This window comes from Lepisma saccharinum, chromosome 1, assembly GCF_977018435.1.
Source record: "Lepisma saccharinum chromosome 1, izLepSacc3.1, whole genome shotgun sequence".
Lineage (NCBI taxonomy): Eukaryota > Metazoa > Arthropoda > Insecta > Zygentoma > Lepismatidae > Lepisma > Lepisma saccharinum.
In genome coordinates this window covers 11,846,041-11,868,166 of record NC_139229.1, presented here as the reverse complement: position 1 = coordinate 11,868,166, position 22,126 = coordinate 11,846,041, and the positions used below count along the sequence as shown (strand labels likewise).

The window sequence follows — 22,126 nt, the reverse complement described above, 5'->3', positions numbered from 1 at the left end:
TTTTCCTGCAGTTTACGGTTATTACAAGCATAACAAACCAGTGTTATAACTGTATATTTAGTCAAAATGAAAATAAATGTCGGATGAAGGGAGTGTGTGTTCTCCTGAAATGTCACAATGAAAAAACTGTTTTCTTATGCTTGTAATAACCGTAAACTACAGGAAAATAATTCTACAATGCAAGCAGTGCGTACATACAAGAAAAACTATAATTTGACTATTTTAAAAATGTTTCAATGGGCAGGTACCATTTCTTTAACCCTGTGTGTGAGGAAAATATTCTGTGCTCTAGTTTAAAAGTGTAAAGTATTATAGAACATTCTTTGATATTACCTTTAATGACAAAAACTTAGTGATGTTAGTGTGCCAGAGATATTTTCCTAAGTTTCTGTTAATTCAGGGTTCTGTTCCAACATTTCAGTTATAGCTCAACCAAGTTTTGAATCTAATATCTTGACACTCCATACATTTACTCTAACCAACTAAGTTACCAAGCCAGTTTTCACAACTAGATACTATCAGTGGCATGCATTGAAGAGGGAGGGGAGGGTCTTATCATCTCTATTGGCCTAGCATGCTTGAAAAAGATTGTGAAAAGCAGAAAAAATGACAAAATATGGGACTTACTTCTAAAAAAGTAGATGCACGCCTCACCCCTTTAAAAAATTCTTCATTTGTCACTATATTCCCAATAATGACCAGACACCCATAGGAGCTGGAGCTGGTCTTGTGCACTCTCTGCATACACCATATTATTTATTTCTACTCCAGATATGTGATTATCAGGACCTCACTCAGCAGCTTCTTTCATACATGACTGCTCACAATAGCAGCAAGATTGCAAAATACAATGCAGTGATATTCTGGATTTTTTACTTGTACCATATCATTTTGTTAATTCTTAATGACGCAAGTCCACAGTAACTCTCTATTAACCCTGCTTGAAATATTCCTGAGTTATTTTAACGAGTACAAATGTAATATACTTTTAAAAATATAAAAAGAAAATCCATGAAATGCATTTAGAACATTTTTTCTGAGAAAAATTAATGTGTTCATCATGTAATCTGTATTTTGCATACAATGGACATATTCATGTTTTTGCCATTTCATTAAATTGTTTACTTATTATTATTAATAAAGAAAAAGGAATAAATTTTGATACGACTACTTTATAATATTTCAAGAATAAGATGTCATTCTGAGTAAACCTTATCAGCACTTAATTGTTCAACATATGCTAGATGGCAAAACTTACAAATGTAACATATATGCAGATTACATATGCAACAGTGACTATAATCACTTGTTTATTTTATTTGCAGGTTAACCCAGTGATAAAGGAGCTCTTTGTGCTTGTTGCACTGTTCAACAATTTCTTGCATGATGATATTACTGTTAAGGATGCTGCTGCCGAATCAGGTCTTGCAGATCTTGTGCACAAATTGTGGACATGGTGCTGTGTTATTCCTAATCTTCTAAGTTCTGTTTTGAAATTGCTGTGCACATTTACTGCCAATTGCCTTCAAGGTAAGCTTTTGTTTAGGACTAGAGAATGGTTTTTGATCGATTGATTGATTTGCTTTATTTTACTTCTTTTTTTGTGCCACTTTTGGCTAATTTGCGAAGATGGGGATGAGTGATGACATGATCAAATTGATGAATAGACACTCACAAACATCCATGCCCATGCTGGGATTCGAACCTGGGACCCCTGGTATCATAGTGCGATATGCTAATCATTCCGCCACGAGGGCCGGCGACTAAAGAATGGGAACAGTTGAAAGAAAAAACTGGAAGTTTTGAGCCCCCCCCCCACACACAAAATCAAAAACATCCCTTAGAAATATTTGTATTTGTAGAAAATGCTATACACTGTATCATCACTTATTTGTCATAGAAATATTATCACCAATCGCATTTTTTGTGTGTTTGCCTGTAAAATTTAAATTAAAATACAAACTCCTAGTAGTTGTTGTAAGTTTCCATAACTGGGTTACACTTCTCGTTCGTAGCTCTGCAATTTCCTCATGATAATGGGTGGCCACCGGTCCGATACACTGGTCGAAATCTTGGGAGAAAAGTTGTTACACTTCCCTAAGGAGACTCGTACCAACGTACGTCCTATATACAGATGTCTTAGGCCACAATAACACAGTGTGGGACCATATTAACGTGTTCTTATTGGGCAGAAATTTCCTTTGTGCTTATACAGGAGACTTGCAAATATGTCAATCACTCTTTGTGTATAAAATTCCAACTGCATTTTTCGCTGAAAATCTACATAGTACATTTCCTGTGTGTGCCTAATTTAATGAATAATACAATTTTGAAGTTTACAGTGCACATTATTTTCCTGTAGTTTACGGTTATTACAAGCATAAGAAAATGCACATTCATTAACTTTTATTATATTTGTTAATATAACAGCAGTCAGTGATCTGAGTGGACCGCAGTGGCTCAGTCGGTAACACGTCTTGACTACCATGCTCAAGGTCCCGGGTTCGATCCCCCGACTGGTTCAAATCCGGGAACTTTTCTAACAGAAGCAGCCCCGGTGCCCACCTAGCATCGAATGGCATGGGTACCTGAAAGGGGGGGGGGGTAAAGGCAGTCAGGGGCATGATGCTGATCACATCACCCTCACTCACGACTGGATCAAGAAAGTGTGGGTCGTTACCCCCACACCCCCTATACGTCCATGACGTGGTGCTAAGCACAGGGGAGCACTTTATGTTTTTTTTATATTTCTTAATAAATATTATTATAATTTATCATATTATTATCAATAGTATATTATTATTACTTCAAATGTGGGAAGTCACTTTGTGTAGAAAAGTACATAGTCTTATCTCTACTAAAATCAGGATACAAGCAGAAAATATCACAACAGGCTAGCAGTGTTTCAGAAATATCTCTTAACTGTTGCCAGGATAAAGAGGAGGGATACTCAGCAGAAACAAAAGTTATTTCAGCTGTCAGATGGAGTGAGAGATCACCTGCAATACTGGCTTTTATTTTCCAGTTTATAATTGGATCTGAGTTGATATTGATACTGATTTATAAATAGCCAATACCAGTTAAATATTTTAAACTACTGATTCGCATTACCAGCTGAAACCTATCTGCAATCTCTAATTATGAGAAACATGTAATCATCATTAAATTTGCTTCAATGTTCTGTGGAAAAGGTAAATATTGTGTTAAAGAAAACCAGTTATTTTAATACGAGGGTAAGTCAAAAATTATCTACACTTTTGCCACAACTTTTCTCAGGTTGGCCACACTGCCTTCAGCGCTTGTGTGCTACAAGGTTGTACTTTTTGTGGTCATGTGGCTGAGGTTTCTTCTTAATCGCTCCATTTTTCTTTCTTTTGTTACAGTGTGGAGTGGTGTGCACCAAGGAAGAACAGCAGTCAGTGATGTGATTTCTCTGATCTGAAGGTGTGTCAGGGGCTGAAATTAATCGCAGGCTTTCGGTACATCTGATGATGTCAGAATAATTGCTTCGGATGATAGGTAACCATCGGTTCGTCAGAATCATCTCTAGAGCTTGTTGAAACTTCCTGTCAGTGGTGGAGGTTGATGGTGTCCTGCTCCCACTTTGTGTTTCACGGTTGTCTGGCCATTTTTAAACCTCTCGATCCACTCATACACAATTCTATGCAGTAAAGTGCTGTCCCTTTTTTGTTCTGAAAGGCTGTGATGAATTTCAACCTCTGACACTTCTTGAGACCAGAGAAATTGGATCACTGGTTGCTGTTCTTCCTTGGTGCACACTGCCAGTGAAGCAGCCATGTTTACACTGTAACAAAACAAAGAAAAATGGAGCGATTAAGATCAAACCTCAGCCACATGACCACAAAAAGTACAACCTTGTAGCACACAAGCGCTGAAGGCAGTGCGGCCAACCTGAGAAAAGTTGTGGCAAAAGTGTAGATAATTTTTGACTTACCCTCATATTTTAAAGTGTAGTACCTGTGTTACATAAACAAGCAACATATTTCTTAAGTTGGCAGCATTTCAATAGTCACATAATATTTTTGACATGCCATAAAAAATGTATTGAAACATTGATAATTTAAGAAAGATAGTGCTTGTTTGAGTAATATTATGTAATGTATTGTATTGCAATATATTTCTCTCATTTTTACTTATAAATATTCTAAACATGGAATTGTTACATTGTTTCAACCTTAGTTTTGGTAAAAAATATCAGCATGTGAACAAAATGGTATCAATTACGCTCTGATTATATCAATAGGAAATTGGTTTTGAACTTTTATTTTCTTTACAGCCTCTGCTTCGTTGATTCTTACTACCACCATTCCAGGAGTGGGGCTTAGAAAGTCACCAACATCCCAGTCGCTGCTGCATTCCATCATAGCTCTTACTTTAAAAGAACTGAATCTTGTTTCAAGGACAAATACTTCGGATCTTCTAATCTTGTCACTTAATTTGTTGAAAAATGCCTGCCTTGTCCAAGAATGTAGAGTAGTGATGGCTAAGGTAATTATATACTTTTAGTTGTGTTTTTATTTATTATTTTGTGTACTGTGACAATTATGTCACATACTTGCAATGTATGGCATTTGCTTAACACACACACTCCCTCCCTCCCCCCCTCTCTCTCTCCCCCTCCCTTCCTGGTTTCCAATGTGTTAAAATTTCATGTTACATCATCAATCCAGATTTTTAAAAATTGATGAATACATTTCCATATAAAAAGTCTTGGTGACATAGCTTTCATTACAAGAGCACTGAATTTTCTCGTATAAATTTTGGATGCATTTATATGTGGACTTATGTAGTAAATTGAGGATCAACCACTATTGAATCAATTAATTGTGTATTGCAGGGAAGTCTTTTTGTGGGTTTGGATAAAATCCATCCTTCACTTACAAAGAAACAGAAACATTGGGACATTGTAGAAATTCTCTTTCTGGAGTTCCTTCAAGAATTTACATATCATGCTGAAGGACAGGTTTCATTGGGAAAGGTAAGGATGATTATGGCAATAAGCTGTTAAAGGTTATATTTATTTAGTACAGATTATGTATAAAGATAAGTTTATTGATTTAAGCATATCAAGCAAACCTCGGGTAAATTGCATATTAGCCTAGACATAAATTTATAAACACTGTGTTCGGGAGAGGAGGCTGGCCAAACAAGCAGAAGGGGGCTAGAAAGGCAGTATTTATATTTTTGTTATTTTATATACATTTTCCGTGACTTTGGCTAATTGTGGCAATAGATATTGGAAACACTCACCAAACACTGGAAATTTTCAAAATTTTTGCAACGGTTAAAAGGTCAGTGGTAAAAAGGACTTTTTTTTTCAGATTATATGTAAAATATTTCTGATACCAAACACCTCTCCAAAATTGTTCACAAGATCCTGATTTATGGTAATTTTGGTGCTAAATGTATTTGTAAATCAGTATGGTATCGGCCAATGATTTATTCGCAATATTTTTAATATCTATAATTGGCCTCTACTTTAGTGCATTATTCTGAAATATTGTCCTGGTTTCTATGAATATGAAGTTATAAAGTTTGAGGTTTTGTTTAAAATCTACTTTATGTACAGGACTGTGCATACAGTTTAACCCTGCGCTGCACAGTGGGTCTCAGAAAGGACATACCATATTTTGTAACTTTACATTCCACAGAACTGCATATTTGAATTCCAATTAATGGGATTTCATATCAACACAAAACTTGTAATTCTGTCCTTTTACAAAATTCTCACTAGAGGTCACTACTGTTTGATAATAAACAAATAATAGCTCTGTTTCTAGGTAACAACTATTTTCTCATGACAGTAGAAATTCTAGTAAAAAAAATATTATGTCCTTGAAAAATGAACGTTGAAAAAAACATATTGCAGGTTTCTTTAACATTTCAACTATTACAAACTGATTTTTCACAGTATTTTATGCGATGTAGTTGAATAGAACTGGTGAAATAACTTTGTTCCACCCGAGACCCACTCTGCAACTCGAACAACATCGTCACTTCCACCGTGTCAGCTGTTTTGTTCTTCAAGAATCCCATTGTGCATCTTGTGTAACAAAATTGTTACCAGCTTCCAATATTCTCATCGCTTACTGTTTATTTTTTCAAAAATAAAGAGTTCATTAACATATTGTGTTAAAAGTATTCATTCTGATCAAAGTGCACAGTGTTCCTCCTGAGACCCAAACCCTTTGACGGGCCAAAAAAAGGGCATTTAGGATTTTTTCCACTATTTTTCCCAGGATTACATAGTAATTTTAAACTACATATATTTTTTCAGGGAAGATTAAAAAGTTGTGCAGTGTAGGGTTAAAGTGGGATTCGAACAACTATGTACCTCCACTGGGAATCAAACCTGGGACCCCTTGATTACAAGGCAATGATGTTAAAACTATGCCACCAGGGAAACTACAGAGTTATAATTCACGTTCCTTAATTTTGTAAAATGAATTTGTAACATGCAGCTTCTTTCTTAAGGGCAAAACTATTCACAATCTTACTTTAATTAAGGAAGAAAATAGATTGTTCATGATTTTCATAAAATGTTGCCATTTTAGATTGGTAGAATAGTTATCAGTACTGGTAAATTTTATCAGACACTATCAGTTTTACTAAAAATTTCATATCAATTCATCCCTTTAAAAAAAGGGCTGTAAAGAATACTAGATAAAAACAAAAATCAGTAACAAAATACAGGGTGGCTCAAAAAGTCACTTAACACCCTCGGTACAAGGCCACTGCAGCGTGCAATGTGGAAATGGTGATGACCAATCGTTATCAGGCCAAGGAGGAACCACATTGACGCCACCTGCATGGTCGGCAGCCATCTTGATGTCCGCCATATTGAATTCAACTTCAGAATTTTAAATGGGAAGGGGGTGATATGATATATCAAATCAGGCTAGAATTTCACGAGAAATGCAATGGTGAAAGTTTTTTCGATGTATCTTTAACCAGTAAAACGTTATGACTGAATTCTTGTACCAATTTGCTCCTTTTCTAGGTGTTAGAATAATGCCTTAAAATTTGTTTAGCGCATCGGAAATGCATCGAGATCAAAGTGATGTCTAGGAGAAGCTTGCATGCCATTGCACAAGATTTTAATCGGATACATCCATGAAGAGCTGCGCATTATGAATGGTTGTCGAGAACAATTTACAGTGTGACGTTTCCATTGAATTAAAAGTCCTTCACAGTGACAAGGCTAATGTTTATGTTCATAAGGAAGTTCATAAACAGAATATTCGATGCTTTTTATCTGATAACCCATTTTCGACAGATCAAAGCTGAATGGTAAGTGCTGGTAAGTTAATGGTGTATCGTACTGTGTGGAACACGATTGGTTAGTCAATTTTTCATCAACGGAACCTTAAATGCTTAGGACTACTTGGATTTGTTAAAAAACAGGTTTTTTCATCCTTGCTTATGGAAGAAGGTACTTTTTACAGAGTTGTTTTTCAATAGGGAGGAACACCAGAACACTATGGGAACGTTGTTTCTGTCCAAAGTTATTTTATCAGATGACAAGGGTCGCATATTCTGTTTATGAACGTCCTTATGAACATAAACATTAGCCTTGTCACTGTGAAGGACTTTTAATTCAATGGAAGCGTCACACTGTAAATTGTTCTCGACAACCATTCATAATGCGCAGCTCTTCATGGATGTATCTGATTAAAATCGTGTGCAATGGCATACGAACTTCTCTCCTTAGACATCACTTTGATCTCGATGCATTTCCGATGCGCTAAACAAATTTTAAGGCATTTTTCTAACACCTCGAAAAGGAGCAAATTGGTCAAGAATTCAGTCATAACTTTTTACTGGTTAAAAATACGTCGAGAAAGCCTTCACCATTGCATTTCTCGTGAAATTCTAGCCTGATTTGATATATCATATCACCTCCTTCCCATTTAAAATTCTGAAGTTGAATTCAATTTGGCGGACATCAAGCTGGCCGCCGACCACGCGGGTGGCGTCAATGTGGTTCCCCCTTGGCCTGATAACGATTGGTCATCACCATTTCCATGTTGCACGCTCCAGTGCCCTTGTATCGGGGGTGTTAAGTGACTTTTTGAGCCACCCTGTATATTCTGAGTTCAATTTTATCCCCATATTATCATTAATATCAGATTTTCATGCAAGTTCTTAAGTATTAATGTGGTTAAGAGCCTTGTTATTTGTGAATGTTTCGTCGATATTTCACTGCTTCAAAGATTCTTACTTCACTTTTCAGGTACCCGATGCTTTAGATGTATTGATAGCTCTGTCTGAGAGTTCAAAGCATCCAACCAACACATTGGCCTTTTGTATCTTAAGGAATGTAGCATTTAATTCTGCAAATAAGTCAAGATTACTACAATCAGGTAGTGTTTTTTGATACAAATAAAGTGCAGCAATTCGCTTCTGTATACATTTTTGTCCAATGTCAGTCTAATTTCACCTTTGATAAAAGTGCTGTGTAAAGAAGCAAATTGAGGCACTACTAAGTGATGAGTGCACACTCTATTTGAAGAAATATTTGCTTTATATCCACTGTTAAACCAATGGACTTCCATTCTTTAAAAAAATGAAACAATAGGCAGTAGGAAACAAGAGCTCTAATTTCCAAGTAGCATTTAAAACAAAGAAATGGAGTTTAGACTTTGAACATCATATTAGCGTTGCATAAGTGATGTCGTATGCTGTCAAGTATTTTTTTATAAATACCTTTTTATGAAATAAAAATGTTATATTTGTAAAGGATATACTCTCATGCTTCATACTTATCAGCATAGACCAGTGGTTGTCAACCCTCATGAGACTGTGGCTCTGTATTTTTTTTTTTTTCAAGTCAGTGCCCTGATCCCCACTATATTACTCAAAAATATCTTTCGAACTCAATGACCTTTCATCCATGTAAGTTTGGCAACATTGAAAGGGTGTTAGAAATCAAGCAGTCCTTGCTACCCCCCACCTCCCACTCGACCCCACCCTCGAACAAATAAGTTGCTCACAGGACAGCAGCGCCAGAGAGACTTTCTCATCTTTGCTGAGCAGTACACTTCCTTAAAAATAATAAACTATGATAATTTGTTGCAAACTGAACCTTTAGATTATATAAAGTTTTATACAAGAAATTTCTCTTTATTATTTTTTGGACATTCCAGTATCATATGTTGTGCATCTGCACTTTCCCAGCCACATTCACATTTCTTATTGTTCGTTATTCAAATTTTGGATAAATGTTGCCTAGTACACAAATGGCCCGTTCTCAGTCTATTAATTAATACAATTACATTTCTTGTAGCACTTACATGATGAAACCATGGTTTCTGTGTTTTGAATTCAGCAAATGGTCTATCTCTATGATTCTCCAAGTGTTACACATTCATTTCGACACCAATCAAACTATTCATTCAAAATTGTCTTTACTCTAGGGAGATGATCAGTATAGTATACTGATAAGTTCGTAATATTTGGAAGGCACGCTGCTTTCTTTGCACATTCATCTACATGTGCCTGTAATATTACTATGTGCTTTAACTCAATGGTTTATCCAGATTTTGTTTGGACTAATTGTATACAATTTTTAATATAGGGGGATAATTTGTAGAGACTCTTGTGAGAAGATTTAAGCGCCTGTAATACACTTTGCAAGTCAGTAAGGTGGCCGCGGTGGCTCAGTCGGTAACGCGTCTGACTACCATGCTCAAGGTCCCGGGTTCGATCCCCGGCCGGTTCAAATCTGGGAACTTTTCTAACGGTGGAAGCGGCCCTGGCGCCTACCCAGCGTCGAATAACATGGGTACCTGGGGGAAACCCTGGGGGGTAAAGGCGGTCAGGGGCATGATGCTGATCACATCATCCCCACTCACGACCGGATCAAGAAAGTGTGGGGCGTTACCCCCACACCCCCTATACGCCTTCATGGCATGGTGCTATGCACAGGGGAACACTTTAATTTTAGTCAGTAAGTATTAAGAACTTTCTGGAATTTAAATTTTGAACATATATTAAAGCTTGGTAAATTGCATAAGATTCTGCTGTAAATATTGAAGTGTCTTGTGGAGGCCAAAATAAGAGGTGTTTTATGTTGTGGATCATACACTGCACATCCAACTCCTGACTCACTTTTAGATCCATCTGTTTATATGAAATAAAAACTTTGCCATTGCCATTGAATAAAATATTCTGATATGTGCGAATAACGAGCGAAATTAATGTTATCCAGAGACTGTTGAGGATAATCTAATGAAAAAGCAGGTCGTGAATGCATCTGTAGAACATCCTGGTATTCTTGAGAAAACTAATTATACAATTGTATCCACATAGCAGTTTTTCTGTTTGTTATTTTTCCCGTTTCATATTTTTTAGTACATTGTTGAAAGGATGCTCACAATATTATTTCACTTTGAAGAGCATATTTGCTGCTAACATCTTGTCTACATGAAATGGAACATTCACCCGCTTCCATGTATACTACTACGTTTGCGAGTGCTGTTCATGACACCTAAACAACACCCTTTTCACACACACCTGAGAATAGCTTAGCAACACAAAAATGCCACAAAAGTCTGCAATTATGAAAACCCATCTTGGACCAATCCCTTCTTTTTTTATGTTTATGTTAATTTTGTTTTGAAATTTACCTAGATTCAGCCACTGTCCTTCCAATAACACATTCTTGCCTTTCTTTTAACGTAGTACTTGTATACAGTGAAATGTAGCACAATGAAAATTTATAATCAAAACTGAGGTGTGTTCTATTTAGAATTTGCAATTCTTGTAGCTGTAATATGTTAAAAGCTGTTTGTGATTTTGTACGGAATATAATTGAAAATCTACTTGTGCATAACTATACAGGGTATTCTCTTTTCCTATCTGTTTTCAGTGAATTTTCTGAAGTTAGTTGGGAAGAAAATTGAAGATGGCACACTGGAAGAGAAGACTATAGCAGCAAATGCAATCTGGTCTTTAATAGCCAACAATCAAAAAGGGAAAAATATAATTAAATCTAATGGCTTAGACTTGAAGTTACAAGAGTGTTTAAATCACTTAAATATACTGTCGGATGTAGAAGAGGATAAGATAGAAGTACTGAAATATGTTCACAGTATTCTTAAAACAAATGAAAAGTTAAAAAAGTAATATGGCATAGTTAGTCTGTAAAGCAATTAGTGATTGCAGTCAACAGAATAACTATTATTTACTTCCCCTTTCATGAGGCGTAAAACCACTGTTCTCAAGACTCAGCTGGACCTTTGGCATTCGAATGGGCAAATTTTTTTCAAATTTTCCTCTCCATTCGAAAAACCTCTTGGATATTTCAAAATATGAAAAATTACATATGCTTAGAATTCCTTCTAAAGCACTGACGTGAATTTTCGTGTAGTTTTTCTTTCACTGTTGTCTAGATATCAATAGTTTAATAGACTTAAGTAATCACGAAACTATTGATATCTAGACAACAGTGAAAGAAAACTACACGAAAATTCGTGCGTATGTAATTTTTCATATTTTGAAATATCCAAGAGGTTTTTCGAATGGCGAGGAAAATTTGAAAGGTCCAGCCGAGCGTTAAGAAAGAGTTTCGGGTGTAGGCGGATGTGTATATATTTTTGATATGTCAATCATTGATACATTTACCGACATACAGGTTTTATCAACCAGTTTTAGAAGTGTGTAAATTTAAAAATTTAGAGAGAAAAAGGGTATTTCCAACCCAATTGTACTGTTCTACAAGTTGAATCAGGTGAGACAGCATATGTTTGCTCTACTGTACATTTTAAGATCTGTTTACTGTAGCAGTATTATTTAAATTACGTAGTTCACAGAAAAATTGTAACTGATTTTGTAAAGAAAATTATCTGTGGCTTTCCTGTGTAATCAAGTTTGTAAATTAGCACATTTCTTTTAATAAGATTCGTGATTTGTTTGTGGTCAGTATTTTTGTATATTATTTGTTGTGTAAATTTTGTATACTAAAGATTATATACCTCATGAATTTTAGTGATTTTAATAAATTATTATAGTTTCAGTTAGGTTTTTCTTATTCTTATCTTGGTTGTGTTTGTACATATGCATCACATTATATTGGGCTTGTTCCTTACGTCATAACAAAATGCACAAATCGGACGAAAGTAACTGGCCTTGTAAACCTGGTGAAACCAATTATTTTGCCAAAGTAAGGAATGCACGAGGTGAAAGTGTCACTCGCAGTGTTTTATTCATAGAAAGTTTCCACGTGGCATCCAGTGGAAGACATCATTCTGACAAATTAATTCTATTGCAGTCATTCTTGTTCATTTTAATCATAATTCAGGCACACTTAGCATGTGCATGTTGCTTCATATCGCTCTGTTTAAATTATTTTCCGAGCTAGTTCAGTTTGAAGCCATCATGCACATGCATTACCTGCACATAATTACTTGGTGCTACCTATGACAGTATTAAAATTGGTTTACATTCCATATCCTTGAGCCTGCAAGGCGTTGCAGTTTTCAGGGTGCAGTGCCTGGCCGTAATAGCTGACAGCCGTAACACCCCTTGCATCCCCACCTGGCAAGAATCCTTTCTGCTTGTGCTATCGTCAAAACAACTTTAGGGATGTTAGAGTGGATGCCTGCTGTAACGCTTTTGTCGTTGCGCTACGATACACTATAGTAATGTCCGTTTTAAATCTACAAGCTGAATCTTTCAGGTGTCTTATTTCAGTTTCATAGGCAGCACCAACCAGTTTTGGCTTAAAACTTTCTATTGGCACGTTTCTGGACCATCTTATATTGGTACTTGGGTCAGTCTCCATCCACCCTGCCAGTTTGTTTCAAGATCATGGAAACACCTTGTGTAATTAATTGGAAGCTGTCACAAAAAGAAAAATGCTGCCAAGTAATGTACGTATTTTCATTGATTTGAAACACTTGGGGGAGGGGAGACAAAAATTAGCCTTTTCTAGACTTCTTTCAACACAACTTATTACTATCCCTATTTTCATTATTTGACATAGATTTTCTATATCTTGGGTTATTTGCAGTGGAGATGAATGGTGAAATAAATGATGGGAGCATTATACATAATGATATACTCAATCAAAGTACCTCTGTGTGGTCAAGGGCAATAGGTTATTCTAACCACCAATTTTCACGGAACAAACCAGCCTCCCAATCCATGCATTTCATGCAAGAATGAACTTCACACATTGCACGAAAATCAAATTAAGGAATGCCATAACAAACTTCACCATCTTCACGCTACGACGCCCTGGCCAGGAGTGTCCAATTGCATCTACTCGACATCCGTTCTCAACGCGATCAGCCAAATGTGGCAGAAAAGATACAACATAAATATCCAAATATAAGAATACATGTTTTATCATGGATGGAAACTTCAGGCTCTTGTATTTATAGTACACTAGCTGATTACCCGGCATTGCCCGGGTGTTTAATGAATTCTAACTATAGCGTAAAATTTAACTAATTTTATTTAGGGCTATTTAAAAGCATAAGTACAGTATACAAATTATAAAGTAATATCTTTTACAAATTCACTATAATATAAATTTAACAACAATTCATGAACAACATTTTTAGTTCCACCTCCAAGAGCAAGAATAAATAAATTAAACGGCATTGCGAGTGTCACTATTCATCTTAGCAACCCCGAAAACAATGGATTCCACCAATATCGGTAGTTTTACATGTTAACCGCACCCTTGGGGTGCCAGGGGTGTTTTGGAGTTGAATGGCATTTGGAGATTCACTATTCATTTTAGCGACTCCAAAAACTGTAGATTCCACACCAATATCGGTTGTTTTCAATTATTTTTACAAGTCCCTCCCTCTCCCACGGGCTGGAGGTAAAAGGCATTGCGAGTGTCACTATTCATCTTGGCGACCCCGAAAACTATTGATTCAACTCTAATCCTTTTGTTTACCAGCTATCTATATATAGATACCTCGAAATGGTTGTAGTTTTTACGTCATAATCTCGCTATTTTTCGCTGGAATTGAGATTTTCTTGTTTTACATTATTGTTAACACACATACTGCACTGCAAGGACTCTTTCCCCATAAAAGGGGGGGGGGGGAATCCTGGGAAAATGGCAGCTTTCTTTGAAACTGAATCGGTGGCACATAGACATGTCTTTTTGGGGTTACACGTTGTGTTCTATTACTCATATGATAATAATGCAATTATTTTCTTGTTCGAAATATACCTACGATCATTTCCATGTGTATTTTGACAATGTCATGTACTTTGTTGTCTAGGGGCAGAGGGGAAAGGCATTTTTCTTCAGAAATTTTGGAATTTTCCGGTTCCTCCCCTCCCCCCTTTCCATGTATACACTCAATGTGCATAACTTGTATGTAGTCTCAATCTATGGCTCATTCCGCGTATAACGGTACTTGATTCGTCCGTCTAGGGTAATTAGCCTCCAATATACAGGCGTTTCAAGGTAACTCTGCAACCAGAGGCTTGAGTCAGTGGCGCACAGACATGTCGTTTGGGGGTGGGCTACAGGTCATGTTCTATTGCTCATATGATAATAGTGCAATTTTTTTCTTGTTCCAAACATGCCTGCGATATTTCCAGGTGTATTTTGACAATGTCCTGTACTTTGTTGTCCAGGGGCGGAGGGGGGAAGGGGCATTTTTCTTCAGAAATTTTGGAATTTTCCAATTCCTCCCCTTCCCCCACATGCTTATATACACTCAGTGTGCATACATTTTATATAGTCCGATTTTATGGTTCATTTCGCATATAACGGTACTTGATTTGTCCGTCTAGGGCAATTAAGCTTCGGACCTACAGTCGTTTCAAGGGTAACTGCGAATTTTGCTGAATGGCTCAGTGGCGTACAAACATCGTTTTGGGGGTACAAGTCGTTTTGTATTGTTCATATCATAATAGTGCAATTATTTTCTTGTTCCAGACATGCCAGCGATCATTTCCATGTGTATTTTGACAATATCCCATATTTTGTTGTCCAGGGGCATAGGGGGGAAGGGGCATTTTTCTTCAGAAATTTTCCGGTTCCTCTCCCCCCCCCCCCGCATCCATACATACACTCAATGTACATAAATTGTATGGTTCATTCCGCGTATAACGATATATCATTCGTCTGTCTGGGACAATTAGCCTCCAATCTAGTCATATAAATGAAACTCTGCATTTTGCTTAAAATTGGCCCGCTAGACAAGGAGCTTACCTGGCAAAATGGGCTTGGTAAACAAAAGGATATCAGTCGTTTTACATGTCACCCCCTCCCCTCCCTGAGGGGTGCCAGGGGTGTGTCTGAGTTGAACAGCACTGGGAGTGTCACTATCCATCAGTGACTCTCAAAACTATGGATTCCACACTAATATCGATAGTTTTACATGTCACCCCCACCCTAGGGGTGCCTTGCAGTTGAACGGCATTGGGAGTGTCCCTATCCATCTTATCGACCCCGAAAACTATGGATTCCACACTAATATCGGTAGTTTTCGATCATTTTTACATGTCACCCCTTCCCACCCCACCCCTAGGGGTGTCTGAGTTGAACGGCATTGGGAGTGTCACTATTCATCATAGAGATCCTGAAAACTATGGATTCCACACTAATATTGGTTGTTTTCGATTATTTTTACATGTCAACCCTTCCCACCCCCCTCCCTAGGGGTGCCATGGAGTTGAACGGCATTGGGAGAGTCACTATTCATCTTAGCGACCAAGAAAACTATGGATTCCACACTAATATCGGTCGTTTTAGATTATTTTTGTCACCCCCACCCTAGGGTGCCAGGGGTGTCTTACCCCCACAGTATTTCTTTCCACATTGTAAGTCATATGTGTACCAAGTTTGGACATTGTGAATGCCACCAATTAGCTTGGCGATTCCAAAAACTATTGATTCGACACTAATCTTGGTCATTTTTGACATTTTAATTTTCACCCCCTCTTACCCCCATCCCGATAGGTGATGAACTTTAAGTGGAACGGCATTAGGAGTGTCACTTTTCATCTTAGACACACGGAAGACTATGGATTCCACACTAATATCGGTAGTTTGATTATTTTTACATGTTGCCCCCTCTCACCCCCACCCTCAGGGGTCTCTTACCCCCACAGTATTTCTTTGGAGATTGCAAGTGATACGTTTTCCAAGTTTGGTTGAAATCGCTACAAGCGTTTGAGAGTTATGCCGGAACAAACATACATTTGTATATATTAGATTGCACTACCTACTCCAAGGTTAACACACTACGGGAAGTGAAAAAAAAATGAACAATACCAAAGGTGAATCAATAAACAATTATTTTGCAAACTTCCCCATCTTGACTGTCATCTGCTATCCAGAGTGGCATTGAATGTGAACAATAAGGGTCGGGATCGGGAAAAAATTTCCAGTCCTGATCCTGACTTCAGGGATTTCATTCCAGACTTTCTGGGATCCCAAGAAGTCTGGGAAATTCCAATTGGTCATTTTAAAAAGTCGTTAATTCTAGACATTATTTGTATTGTAAATGGTTGGAAATTATCGGAAATTGTTAGTTTTTATTTCAAAAATGCAAAAACAATCACTTCAGGTGAAAATGAGGTGTAGAATTTGAGATTTCCAGAGCTTCGGGAAATTTTGAACATTTCTCGTACCAAAATCGCGAAATTTTCCTATCCCGAATGTCGGGATTTAAGAAATTTCCCATCCCGACCCAAAAAATCCTGTCCATGAGAAGCATGCCTGCTTGCGTAAGGTAATTTTTAAGTTGTTCATCTTTTCAACATAAATAACTTTTTTTCAAAATCCAAACAGTGCTCATTACTTTAATGAAGTTTCAAATTTCATGTGACAATGATTGCCAAAATTCTATGATAATTAGTCTTCCTGCTAGAATTTGAAAATAAAACATGAAACAAACTGAACAGTTACCCAAGGCTATTTTTGTACTTTAGTATTATACGGACTACCTCCAAATCGTATTCCACCAAATTCAATTCCCACTTATCAAACCTAACCTAACCGAATGACTCATGTTTGCGAGGGGAATATAATTTAGGGTGACTTAAGATGACCGGACCCCTCTCCAATTTTCTTCATATTTGACATACTTACTAATTGAGGCCTGCTAATGACAAATCTGAAGTTAATATTTGTCAGAAACTTCTGCGAACCATTGAAGCTAGCCCCACAAACCATTGACGTGCGGTTAGGTTAGGCAAACAGTTAAAATTTGGTGTCGTGGTAGTATCAGGAACATATATATTTCCTTGTGAAACAAAAAAATTCACGAGAATCAATGGTTTCCATTCCGAAAACTAACTCCTTATTTTCGCTTATTTTGCACTTTTTAGACATTTCCGTTAAAACTTCAGATTCGTGATTAGGAGGCCTCAATTAGCGAGTATGCCAAATATGAAGAAAATCAGAGAGGGCTCCGGTCATCCTAAGTCGTTCCTAATTTAACGTAGACAAATGAGGTAGTCCGTATAATAAGTTACCGCTTTTTCATGTATCGGAAAATTCCTTATGCAATACCTTGTCCACACGAACTTTTCCTATCAACAAAATTTGATGTAAAGTTTATATGCATACACAAGAGGAAATTTCCCATACACTATTATTATATTGCAGGTACTTAATAACTTCTCTTACTGCTAACTTCACCATGATGAGTATGCAGGGTGACTACTCTAAGATCATCACAAAATTCAAGTACAATTCCCAGTTTTCAAGACTAACTTTCCAAAAATTCAATGATACAAGTAAGAGTTCTCTATTTCAACATTACTTATTACGGATCCTCCCCTTCGCAAAAATATATTGTTTGGGACATTGTGATTCCAATGAATCCAGACAGACAATTAACTGACGCTAAACGCAGTCAAATATCAGTCGTAAAGGAACTCTTAGCTTAAAATCTCAAAAAAGGTTAGATTTGACATCATCAGAGGACTTCTTTGTCTGTCAGAGAGCAAAGTATACGGACTGAGTAAATCATGCTCTTGATTATACACATATCAAGTGAAAACAAATGTGCAAATGCCACTAGCATCAAACATAGCAAAAAAAAAAACTGAACATTATGAAAAACATTACTAAGAGCATTAAATGCAACACACCTAACCTAAATAGATACATACCTTGAAAATATACCTTCATTACCGTAGTTACAGGGTGGAAATGTGTTGTGATACAAAGCACATGCTACAAACACTAAGCACGTACAGGGTTCAGTTTCTCCTGCAACACAAAAAATTTGCTTCTCGCTCTAGTTTGAAAAATTCATGCATCTCATATTTCGGTAACGGTTCCGATTATTTTATGATTTTTCAAATTCTCATAGCAGGAAGACTAACCTGACCCACCTAACGACAAAAGCATGTACTGGGAAGTGAAAAACCAGTGTCAAGGAAACACGCAGAAAGTAATCGCTAAAACTCCGCAGTATGTGTTAACAGACGTAAATCAAAATCGAACCACGTAAAAATTTCATACATAGAATGATGCAATTTTAACATTGTTAAATTTAGAGTTACTTCTGTTAACACATTCTGCGGAGTTTTAGCAATTACTTAAGATTTTGTTCAATATATGTTTTCGTAGTTCGGTTAAGCAGGCAAGGTTTGATTCTCTTAGCACACACGGTCATCTTGTAAAACTACCGCGTGGTTGCTGCACCGACAGGTTACATAATCGAATGCATGGAACATTTGATTCACGTAGTCGATGGTAATGGTGGCACGAGCTATCGTGCAACAGAGATGCATGAATGACGAGAAATACCTTACTTACAGGCCAAATAAGTTGCACAATTCGATAAAACAATTTCCGCGGCTTCAGAAAGTCCACAAGAACTCAATTCCGTAAGTACTCTCTCGTCTTTTCTCCTGTAAATTTCAAGAAATGTGTCTCCGGCTTATCTAATCGTTACCAATTTTTTTTCAACATAAATAACATTTTGGCATGAGTTTACAATACCGGACCACTATCCAATTTCTAAAATTTCGGCTACTTACCAATTTCAGTGTCCTGATGACGTATCTGTAGTTCATATTTGGCGGTCACTTGTTTGTAAAATAACCTTGTGATTTACCATGGTGATTGTCCATACGCAGCAATTCGGAACTATCTTCCTTTCGCAATTTGTTAATGGTCTTTTTTTTACTCAACAATCTTGCAGACATCAGACGAGGAATGCCTACGAGGTTAGGTTAGGGTAACTGTTCAAATTGTTTTATGATTTCTCATTGTCACACGAAATTTGAACCTTATTTAAAGTAATGAACACTATTTGGACTCGACAAAACATTACTTATGTTGAAAAAACAACTTGAAAATTACCTTACGCACTTCTCATGGACAAGATATTCTCAGTCGACAAGCGACAGTAAATATCATAGAAGCATGGGAATGAATGTAGAAGTAAATCAGAACCTTAGTATAATGCATAGGGACTTTATGTTAATGCTAAGGTAACCTAACCACGAAAGCATATATTGAACAAAATCTTAAGTAATCGCTAAAATTCCGCAGTATGTGTTAACAGACATACATCGAAATCGAACCATGTAAAAATTGCATTCATAGCATGATGAAATCACAATAAAACAAAAGGAACTTGGGCCCAACATTTTCTCTAACTCCAAACAGGGCTCACTGCTTTAAGGTTCAAATTTCATGTGACAATGATTGCCAAAACTCTACGATATAGTCTTCCTGCTAGGAAGATTCGAAAAAAAAACTATAAAACAATCTGAACCATTACCAATCTTACAACCCACTGTAATGAAAAACATGGTACTATTATCGTATGAGGGAAACCCCTACGAATCATATATTTCGGACTTCTTTACATTGCCAACGTGTTCCTAAAATGATATAATGCATATCAATGTCTATTTCTTAGATTTACGAGTACTTACTGTTACTTGTTGCTACGAATCTGTAACATTATGGCCATGATAGCATACTGGTTTAGGGGGCATTCTGAGTGTGTTTTGTCGATTTATGCAGTGCTGCAATCTCACTCACCGAAAAATATCTACTTTCGTGCCCGGATTTGAAATGATTCTAATACGTCGCAAACCATTGATGTTAGCCTCAAAAACCATTGACATTAGCCCCAAAAACCATTTTCCGAAAGGTTAGGTTAGGTTAGGCAAGCATCGTTAAAAAAAAAAATTAAAAATACTAGACACGTGATGTTCTAGTGAAAACAATGGCGAAGCTGAAACACTGGCTACGGGGTTGCATCATCTTAACACACGGAACATTGCACTCTCGTGCAGAAAGCAAATGGCGGGAGCAGAAACAGCGTGTCGGACAGAGATTTTTGCAGAAAACAACACGCATTCACATTAAAATCGATCAAATCTACATTCAGGAACTTCCACAACGCTGAAGAAAATAATTTCCGTAAGTACTTTCTCTTGTAAATTTGAAGGAATCCATTTCCCTCATACGATAATGTTACCAAAAACAGTAGTGCCATCTGTAAACCACCAAAACTTTCAATGTCGCTATAACGTAAACTATGCACCTACCAGACATGTACATTTCTCATTACCTACTCCTCCTTAAAAAAATAAAAAAAAAAGAACCAGTAACATTTTATAAACACACACTTGCTTTTCAGTTGTCAAAATGCTAATACAGCAAGAGATCATACTGTAATGTAAAACTAGAATTTTACCAATCGGCATCCTAAGAGCCTGTAAACATTAGCAACATCAAAAAACTAATGTTATCTGCACATAAATTACTTTCACATCTACGTAAATATTTAATTGATCTTGTTGTACTCCACAGAGCCGCAATGAATGCAGCTATGAAAAATGGCATAGTAATTCATATTATCACTCTCTACTTGTAGGGAAAAAATAGCAAAACGTTGTTGCATAACGTATTTTCTGCAACCGAAAACCATAAAAGACAAATGGATTCTGCAACCGAAAACCATAAAAGACAAATGGATTCTGCAACCGAAAACCATAAAAGACAAATGGATTCTGCAACCGAAAACCATAAAAGACAAATGGATTCTGCAACCGAAAACCATAAAAGACAAATGGAAAGATACTACCTAGAATAGGCATATGCAAAGATAACACATGTGTCGTTCACCTATGCTCTTTACTTGTTGAAAATTACATTTCTCTCAAGACATCTCATTTCTCATCTGGCTTATTGAATACCAAAGTGTATCCACATTTTCCACAATAATGTCTATCTTCCATTGCAGCCATGAACACTCCTGCACCACACTGTTCAGATGGACATTCACGACGGAGGCGATGGATCTTCCCATTCTCATCAACCTTATAGTACTTCAACACAGCAAGCTTAACCTTCTTCTTCTTATGCTTAAGCTTCTTTGGTGTTGTGTAATTCTTCTTCTTTCGCTTTTTAGCACCACCTCGAAGTCTCAGCACCAAATGCAGTGTAGATTCCTTCTGGATGTTGTAGTCGGAGAGGGTTCTGCCATCTTCCAACTGCTTTCCAGCAAAAATCAATCTTTGTTGATCAGGAGGAATGCCTTCTTTATCCTGAATTTTTGCCTTCACATTTTCAATAGTATCGGAAGGTTCAACTTCCAAAGTAATGGTCTTACCAGTTAGAGTTTTCACAAATATCTGCATTTTTATGCACAAATCAGTCCACGACCATCACTGTAACACGTTTGTCCCGAAAGGCTGTGCAAAACGTGGTCCAATATGGAGTCCTACTTTGCTGTGTTGCCAGTTCTTACGCACATGTTTTCGTACGCACATATTTTCCCTCCACAGCACTTCGTAAAGAAAACGCACATCAAGCTCGACAGAGAAACAATCATTTTTCGAAAAATCAGAACGTTCTATGATAAACTCATTAAACTGACAAGGACAAAAGATTAAAAGCGCCAATCGAACAAGTACTTCCCTACTTTGCGCATTAATACTCAAATTCTCAGCAATTATAATGTAAATAATTTAATTTCCCTCGATTCAAGTGACAGCACATATGTGTCCCGGAAATTTTAGAAAATCAAAATTCTCAACTGAAAGCATTAAAGAACTCGGGAGAAACCAACGCGGTAACTGAAAACAATCTTAAATCAACCCTCGATTACCATTTTTGTCTTTGAACAACTTTTTAACCGGTGGTACC

The 22,126-nt window shown here is 36.9% G+C and overlaps 2 protein-coding genes across 3 annotated transcripts in view; one reads left to right on the top strand and one right to left on the bottom strand.

Annotated features, from left to right (window-relative positions):
• ana3 (rotatin homolog anastral spindle 3) overlaps window positions 1–11,272 on the top strand; it is a 74,351-nt gene extending 63,079 nt beyond the window's left edge. For both annotated transcript variants that reach the window (XM_083129242.1, XM_083129241.1), the window contains 5 exons: window positions 1,326–1,530; window positions 4,298–4,509; window positions 4,859–4,999; window positions 8,255–8,384; window positions 10,892–11,272. In XM_083129242.1, coding sequence (XP_082985368.1) covers window positions 1,326–1,530; window positions 4,298–4,509; window positions 4,859–4,999; window positions 8,255–8,384; window positions 10,892–11,148 — 945 coding nt within the window. In that variant the 3' untranslated portion in view covers window positions 11,149–11,272. The remainder of the gene's footprint in view (window positions 1–1,325; window positions 1,531–4,297; window positions 4,510–4,858; window positions 5,000–8,254; window positions 8,385–10,891) is intronic.
• A 9,821-nt stretch (window positions 11,273–21,093) lies between these two features.
• On the bottom strand, window positions 21,094–21,701 carry RpS27A (ribosomal protein S27A). Its single transcript, XM_083118215.1, has one exon. The coding sequence runs from the start codon at window positions 21,616–21,618 to the stop codon at window positions 21,148–21,150; it is 471 nt and encodes a 156-aa protein (XP_082974341.1). The 5' UTR covers window positions 21,619–21,701; the 3' UTR covers window positions 21,094–21,147.
• Window positions 21,702–22,126: the final 425 nt, after the last annotated feature.

Bases quoted from the DNA above. Each gene is read 5' to 3' on its own strand.
- RpS27A (XM_083118215.1), bottom strand. From the start codon at position 21,618: ATGCAGATATTTGTGAAAACTCTAACTGGTAAGACCATTACTTTGGAA.